At 34.3% G+C, this 9150-nt stretch overlaps 1 protein-coding gene across 1 annotated transcript; it reads right to left on the reverse strand.

Moving 5' to 3' along the window:
• Positions 1 to 737: 737 nt before the first annotated feature.
• Positions 738 to 2510, reverse strand: LOC125755887 (elongation factor 1-alpha 1-like). The gene has a single exon (XM_049115085.1). It carries the CDS (start codon positions 2443 to 2445, stop codon positions 1057 to 1059), a length of 1389 nt encoding a protein of 462 aa, XP_048971042.1. The 5' UTR covers positions 2446 to 2510; the 3' UTR covers positions 738 to 1056.
• Between the last annotated feature and the right edge of the window lie 6640 nt (positions 2511 to 9150).

Below are 9150 nucleotides of genomic sequence, written 5' to 3' on the forward strand. Positions count from 1 at the left end.
ATGATTGGAAGGTTTTCTAGGTAATTTGGTGGAGACAGGTGATTTGGAGACCCTACTCTTCCGCCATCTTGCTCCTCCCCCCCGATTCGATTCTTTTCTATTCTTTTCGATTCGATTTGATTCTTTTCTATTCGATTTGATTCGATTCTTTTCTATTCTATTCGATTTAATTTGATTCGAATCTTTTCTATTTGTTTGCTTCGATTCGATTCTTTTCAATTATACTCAATTCGATTCGATTCTTTAATATTCTATTTGATTCGTTTTTTTCTATTCGATTTATTTCTATTTGATTCGATTCAATTCTTTTCTATTCGATTCGATTCAATTCTTTTCAATTCTACTCCATTCTATTTAATTCTTTAATACTCTATTCGATTCGATTCGATCCTTTTCTATTCGATTCGATTGTATTCAATTCTATTCGAATCTTTTCTATTCGATTCGATTCCATTCCATTCTTTTCTATTCAATTCAATTCGATTCGATTCTTTTCTATTCGATTCGATTCGATTAAGTTCTATTCATTTCTATTCTATTCTATTCTATTAGATTTGATTCGATTCTTTTCTACTCAATTCGATTCGATTCTTTTCTATTCCATTGATTCGATTCTTTTCTATTTCATTCAATTCAATTCGAATCTTTTCTATTCGAATCTTTTCTATTCGATTCTATTCAATTCGATTCGATTCTTTTCTATTCTATTCTATTCTATTCGATTCAATTCGATTGGATTTGATTATTTTCTTTTTTTCTCATTAAACTTTTGTTTTAATGGGTCTCAAAATTCTGTGACAGATTTTTGGTCAAGTTGTTTCCATTAAAAAGTACTGATTTTAAAAACTAATAACTTAAAACTGCCACACACGCACACACAAAAAAAAAAACACAAATGGTCCACAAAACATTCTCCTTTCCTTCTGATGGTTTTATGATGCATTGTTATCATTAACCAGTCTTTTACTATTAAACTTAAATGGCCAATTGACACAAACAGTTCTGAGACCGTTCACCACTGATTAAGACTGGGGTGGCAGGTATTGGGGATAATATTCATTTAGCCTTCTGAGCTTTCTGGGCAGACTTGGTGACTTTGCCAGCTCCAGCTGCCTTCTTGTCCACTGCTTTGATGACACCCACAGCAACCGTCTGTCTCATGTCACGAACAGCAAAACGGCCCAGAGGAGGATAGTCAGAGAAGCTCTCAACACACATAGGTTTGCCAGGAACCATATCAACAATGGCAGCATACCCAGATTTCAAGAACTTGGGACCATCTTCCAGCTTCTTTCCAGAACGATGATCTATCTTTTCCTTCAGCTCAGCAAACTTGCAAGCAATGTGAGCTGTGTGACAATCCAGCACAGGTGCATATCCAGCACTGATTTGGCCTGGATGGTTCAGGATAATCACCTGAGCTGTGGAGCCAGCTGCTTCCATTGGTGGTTCATTTTTGCTGTCACCAGCCATGTTGCCACGACGAACATCTTTGACAGATACGTTCTTGACATTGAAGCCCACATTGTCCCCAGGAAGAGCCTCACTCAAAGCTTCATGGTGCATTTCAACAGACTTTACTTCAGTTGAAACATTGACTGGAGCAAAGGTGACCACCATACCAGGCTTAAGAACACCAGTCTCCACTCGACCCACTGGGACAGTACCAATACCACCAATTTTGTAGACGTCTTGGAGAGGCAGACGCAAGGGCTTATCAGTTGGACGAGTTGGTGGCAGAATGCAATCCAGGGCTTCAAGCAGTGTGGTTCCGCTGGCATTCCCATCTTTACGGGTGACTTTCCATCCCTTGAACCAAGGCATGTTAGCACTTGGCTCCAGCATGTTGTCACCATTCCAACCAGAAATTGGCACAAATGCTACTGTGTCGGGGTTGTAGCCAATTTTCTTAATGTAGGTGCTGACTTCTTTAACGATTTCCTCGTATCTCTTCTGGCTGTAGGGTGGTTCAGTGGAATCCATTTTGTTAACACCAACAATTAGTTGTTTTACACCCAGTGTGTAAGCCAGAAGGGCATGCTCACGGGTCTGCCCATTCTTGGAGATACCTGCTTCAAATTCGCCAACACCAGCAGCAACAATCAAGACAGCACAGTCAGCCTTAGATGTGCCTGTAATCATGTTTTTGATAAAGTCTCTGTGTCCTGGGGCATCAATGATGGTCACATAATACTTGCTGGTCTCGAATTTCCACAGGGAGATATCAATGGTGATACCACATTCACGTTCAGCTTTCAGTTTATCCAAGACCCAGGCATACTTGAAGGAGCCTTTTCCCATCTCAGCAGCCTCCTTCTCAAATTTTTTGATAGTTCTTTTGTCGATCCCACCACATTTGTAGATCAGATGGCCAGTAGTGGTAGACTTGCCCGAATCTACGTGTCCAATGACGACAATGTTGATGTGAGTCTTCTCCTTTCCCATTTTGGTTTAGGTTTAGCGGTGGTTTTCACGACACCTGTGTTCTGGCGGCAAACCCGTTGCGAAAAAGCGGATTCGATTATTTTCTATTCTATTCGATTTGAATCGATTCAATTCGATTCTTTTCGATTCAATTCGATTCGATTCTTTTCTATTCGATTCGATTTGATTCCTGTCTATTCGATTCGTTTCAATTCTCTTCTATTCGATTATTTTCGTTTCAATTCGATTCTTTTCTTTTCGATTTGATTCGATTCTTTTCTATTTGATTCAATTCGATTCAAATCTTTTCTATTTGAATCTTTTCTATTCGATTCGATTCGATTTGATTGGATTCTTTTCTATTCCTTTCTATTCAATTCGATTGGATTCGTTTATTTTCTATTCTATTCGATTTGATTCCATTCTTTCCTTTTCGATTCGATTTGAATCTTTTCTAATCTAATCGATTCATTTTGATTCTTTTCTATTCGATTCGATTCTTATCTATTCGATTCGATTCGATTTTTTTCTATTCGATTCTATTCGATTGGATTCTTTTCGATTCGATTTGATTCGATTCTTTTCTATTCGTTTCAATTCGATTCGATTCGATTGATTTGATTCTTTCCTATTCTATTCCATTCTTTTTTTATTCTATTCCATTCTTTTTTTTATTCTATTCCATTCTATTCGATTCAAATGGATTCATTTATTTTCTATTCTATTCTATTCAATTAGATTCTTTTCTATTCTGTTCTATTCGATTCAATTCAATTCTTTCCTTTTCGATTCGATTAGATTCTTTTCTATTATATTCTATTCGATTCGATTCATTTCTATTCGATTCGATTTGATTTGAAGCTTTTCTATTCAATTCGATTCAATTCGATCGAATCGTTTCTTTTCTTATCTAATCGATTCGTTTCGATTTTTTCTCATCGATTCGATTCGATTCTTTTCTATTTGATTCGATTCAATTCAAATCGAATCGTTTCTCTTCTAATCTAATCGATTCGATTCGATTCGATTTTCTATTCGATTCGATTCTTGTCTATTCGATTTGATTACTTTCTTTACGATTCTATTCTATTCGATTCTATTGGATTCTTTTCGATTCGATTCGATTCAATTCTTTTCTATTCGATTCGATTCCATTCCATTCTTTTCTATTCTATTCGATTCAATTCAATTCTAATCTTTTCTATTCATTTCGATTCGATTGGATTCGATTCTTTTCACTTCTACTCAATTCGATTCGATTCTTTAATATTCTATTCTATTCGATTCTTTTCTATTCGATTCCATTCTATTCGATTCGATTCGATTCTTTTCTATTCAATTCTTTTCTATACGATTCATTTCGATTCGAACTTTTCTATTTGATTCAATTCGATTTGATTCGATTGTATTCAATTCTTTGCTATTCTCTTTGATTCAATTTGATTCGATTCGATCGAATCTTTTCTATTTGTTTCGATTTAAATCGATTCGATTCTTTTCTATTTTATTTGATTCTATTTGATTCTTTTCTTTTCGATTCGATTCAATTTGATTCTATTCCATTCGATTCTTTTCTATTCGATTCTTTTCTACTTGATTTGATTTGATTCTATTCGATTCTTTTCTATTTGATTCGATTCGATTCTTCTCTATTCGATTAGATTCGATTGGATTCTTTTCTATTCAATTCGATTCTATTGTATTTTATTCTTTGCTATTCTAATCTATTCTATTAGATTCTATTCTATTCGATTATTTTCTATTTCATTCGATTCGATTCTTCTTATTCTATTCGATTCGATTTGATTCTTTTGTTTCGATTCGATTCGATTTGATTCGATTCAATTCGATTCTTTCTATTCGATTCAATTCTTTTCTATTCTATTCTATTCGATTCGATTATTTTCTATTCTATTCTAATCGATTCGATTCGATTATTTTCTATTCTATTCTAATCGATTCGATTCGATTATTTTCTATTCTATTCGATTCGATGCAATTCGATTCGATTCAATTCTTTTCTTTTGATTCGATTCAATTCGATTCAATTTTTTTCTATTCTGTTCGATTCTATTCTATTCTATTCGATTCAAAGCAATTTGATTCTTTTCTATTCTAATCTATTAGACTCGATTCGATTATTTTCTATTCTATTCGAATCAATTCGTTTCTTTTCTATTCTATTCGATTCAATTCAATGAGATTTGTTTCAATTTTTTCTATTTGATTCGATTCGATTGGATTCGAATCTTTTCTATTTGATTCCATTCGATTCGTTTCTTTTCCATTCTATTCAATTCCATTCGTCTCGATTCGATTCTTTTCTATTCGATTCAATTCGAATCATTCTTTTCTATTCGATTCGATTCGATTCTTTTCAATTCGATTCTATTCGATTCGATTCTTTTCGATTCGATTTGATTGGATTTTTTTCTATTCAATTCGATTCAATTCGATTCTTTTCTATTCGATTCAATTCGATTCAGTTCAATTCTTTTCTATTCTATTCTATTCTATTATTGTCTATTCTACACAATTCGATGCAATTTGATTCAAATTTATTCTTTTCTATTCTATTATATTGGATTCTTTTCTACTTAATTAGTTTCGATTCGATTCTTTTCTATTCGATCCATTCGATTCTTTTCTATTTCATTCGATTCAATTCGATTCTAATCTTTTCTATTCGAATCTTTTCTATTTGATTTGATTCGATTTGATTCGCTTCTATTCTATTCGATTCGATTCGATTGGATTCGATTCTTTTCTATTCGATTCGATTCGATTCGAATCAATTCTATTCTATTCGATTCATTTGATTCGATTTGAATCTTTTCTATTCGAATCTTTTCTATTCGATTCGATTCAATTTGATTCGAATCTTTTCTCTTCTCTTCTATTCGATTCGATTCAATTCGATTGTATTCTATTCTATTCGATTTGATTTGATTCGATTCTTTTCTATTCGATTCAATACGATTCTTTTCTATTCGATTCGATTCCATTCTATTCTCTTCGATGTGATTTGATCAATTCTTTTATATTCGATTCAATTCGATTCTTTCCTATTCGATTTGATTCAATTCGAATCGAATCATTCCTTTTTTTAAATAAAATAATTTTTATTGGTGTTCAATTTACCAACATACAGAATAACACCCAGTGCTCATCCCATCAAGTGTCCCACTCACCCCCACCCCCTGCCCACCTCCCCTTCCACCACCCCTAGTTTGTTTCCCAGTGTTAGGGTTCTCTCATGTTCTGTCTCCCTTTCTGATATTTTCCACTCATTTTTACTTTAAATAGTTGTTCAGGGTTTAGGATAATACATTAGAGGGAAGGAAAGTTTTTTTTTAATTCAGTATTGCGGGTAAAATCTAGTTTGGCTTCATAATTACTCTAAATTTACTTGGAACTGCTCAATCTTTCTGAACTTTGGGCCATGACATAGGTTTTCTTTAGCAGCTTCTCTTTTCCTGAGTGAAGCAAAGACTCCTCTAGAGAACCCACTGAGTGGGTGGAAGGATTGTATCTCTAGCAGTTTATGGCAATTATCAATTCCTACCCTCCAAGTTTCAGTTCTTTATTTAGTCATTTGTAATTAAAGAAAAAAAGTAAAACACATACCTGAATATAAGATGATGCTATCAAAACAGTGTCAGTTTCTTATTTATGACACTTTAAGGTAGATTACTATCACAGAAAGTATATAGGCCCTGTGGTTAGAGAAATATGGGTTAAAAATACAAATGGGCCACTTAGTAGATTTGTGACTTTGAATGGTCCTTAATTTTCTTAAGTATCAGTCTTCTCTGTTTACCATGGATGTGAAATTCAAGGGCATTTGGGAATTAATTGAAATGGTATAAATGAAAGTGCTATATAAACCATGTGGCACTTACTATGCTTTCCGAAGAGCTGGTTTTTTACATTATTTTCATTTAGTGTGAACTGATTTCCAATTTGGGGCAGAATATTCATGGTTACTGTGATTAAGCAAAAGCAATATTTTTCCCAATGACATACTAAAGATTTGTATATTCTATCTCATTCAGTCTTTATGACACAACCATGGAACTTTGTCTTTATTCCCAAATGAAGCACTGGAGTCAGTTTGGTTTTGTACCTTAGATATATTCATATAAGTAATAACTGTTCAATGTAGCCAGGAATTACCTACAGTTAGTCTATTCTCTAAAAGAAAGTACTACCTAGCCTATATTCAGTTAGAAACACAGGCACAGAAATGGAAATTTCCTGCTTTTCACTTAACAGAGAATGAAAAAAATGATGTTATAAAACAAAATGTACTACTATCTATATTCAGTGGCAAAATAGAACTCCAATATACCCTATTTAATCTAATTAAAAATTGAGCTGATAAGCAATGAAATGATAAGGTTTGGGAGACTCCATTGCCTCCTATATTTCTGACTTACCTCTAATTTTCATACAGGATCACTAACAAATAGAATGGCTGGAACAGAAAACATAAGAGCAGTTGCTACTGTTGTAATGCAGGGAAACCAGCATTCTGGAAACCAGTGCCATAATTTCTCTCAGTGAACCCCTTTTCTTTCTATGTTAAGGTTTTTTTTCCTTAAAATTTCCATTTTATCTAGAGGGAATATATTTCTTTGTGTACAGAGCATGAGAAAGGAGCAATTATATGAAGAAGAAAAAATATCAGAAGGTGTTTTAAACAATGTGGTATGGTTTCTGCACAAATAAAATGTAGCATGAGCCACATGTTTTATCTATTCTCTTTGCTGCTGGCTCACAGGGAATAATTCAGTGAATAAAAATTGCCAGAACAGGACTACACACAGAACACCAAGGAATAGAAAACATCATACACATTAGTAATGAATTTGAAAAGGAAGCTTAGGGGACGGTGTCTAAAGAGACAGGAAAAAAAAGCTAGCAAATAACCACACTAGGTAAAGTTTGTTTCCCTTGACATTATTTTTCAGAGATGAATAACTTAACATCTAGTTCCTAAAGCACATTGCTACTGAGTGCATATTTAATCTATGCCATTTTTAAAAAGTTGAAAATTCTCTATATAGTGCTAAGTCCATTCATTACTCCATATATTTAATCTTCCTTCAAATAAGAATTTTTGGTTCAATAGTACTGCTAATACTTTATACTATTTTGTCTTCTCACTCTTTGCTCACCAACAGTGACTGCTGAAGCGTTTCCTGCTTTGATTGATAAAAGTTCCAATATATATGCCAAGTATAATATTAGTAATTAGTACCCTCTCTGACTATACTATAATAATATAACCATGCCCAAATTATATAATGTGAGCGTAAAACACCAATAAAATTGTGCATGTCTTAAGTAAAAGCTATAAATATTTGCCAGTTCTCACAGTTTTAAATATGCATGAAATAAAGGCAAGTTTTTGTCTCTCTGTTGTGGTTTTCAAATCAAGTTATCACATAGGTTGTTACACCTCCAGACCTCAGGCAAATTCCTTGATCTTTCAAAGTATCAATTGCACATTTGTAAGAAAGAGATAAAGCCTAAGTTGCCATATAGTTGGGAAGATTAAACATGATATTATTTAGAACATACCTGGTTGAGCATACAGAATAATTGCTCTCCATAGAAGACATATTTTCATTTATGAAATTCCAAACTTTCTTTTTTTAACACTGCAAAATATAACTTTATTTATTTTTTTTAATTAATTAATTAATTAATATATTATTATTGGTGTTCAATTTGGAAACATATAGAATAACACCCAGTGCTCATCCCATTAAGTGCACCCTCAGTACCTGCCACCCTGTCACGCCCACCCCCCCACCCACCTCCCTTTATACCACTCCTTGTTCATTATCCAGAGTTAGGAGTCTCTCATGTTCTGTCACCCTCACTGATATTTTCAATCATTTCCTTTCCTATCCCCTTTATTCCCTTTCACTATTTTTTATATTCCCCAAATGAATGAGACCATATAATGTTTGTCCTTCTCTGATTGACTTATTTCACTCAGCATAATACCCTCCAGTTCCATCCACATTGAAGCAAATGGTGGGTATTTGTCGTTTCTTTTTTTTTATAATAAATTTATTTTTTATTGGTGTTCAATTTGCCAACATACAGAATAACACCCAGTGCTCACTAATGTTCCATTGTATATATGTATGTACCACACCTTCATTATCCATTCATCTTTCAATGGACACCGAGGCTTCTTCCACAGTTTGGCTATTGTGGACATTGCTGCTAGAAACATCAGGGTGCAGGTGTCCCAGCGTTTCATTGCATCTGTATCTTTGGGGTAAAATCCCAATAGTGCAATTGCTGGGTCGTAGGGCAGATTTACTCTGAACTCTTTGAGGAACCTCCACACAGTTTTCCAGAGTGGCTGCACCATTTCACGTGCCCACCACCAGTGTAAGAGGGTTCCCTTATTTCCACATCCTCTCCAACATTTGTGGTTTACTGCCTTGTTAATTTTCCCCATTCTCACTGGTGTGAGGTGGTATCTCATTGTGGGTTTTTTTAATTAATTTTAAATTTACTTTTTTAAATAAATTTATTTTTTATTGGTGTTCAATTTTCCAACATACAGAATAACACCCAGTGCTCATCCTGTCAAGTGCCCCTCTCAGCGCCCGTCACCCATTCACCCCCACCCTCCGCCCTCCTCCCCTTCCACCACACCTAGTTCGTTTCCCAGAGTTAGCAGTCTTTATATTCTGTCTC

This window comes from Canis lupus, chromosome 10, assembly GCF_003254725.2.
Source record: "Canis lupus dingo isolate Sandy chromosome 10, ASM325472v2, whole genome shotgun sequence".
Lineage (NCBI taxonomy): Eukaryota > Metazoa > Chordata > Mammalia > Carnivora > Canidae > Canis > Canis lupus.

Coding starts and splice junctions, on each gene's coding strand:
- LOC125755887 (XM_049115085.1), bottom strand. CDS start 2,445: ATGGGAAAGGAGAAGACTCACATCAACATTGTCGTCATTGGACACGTA.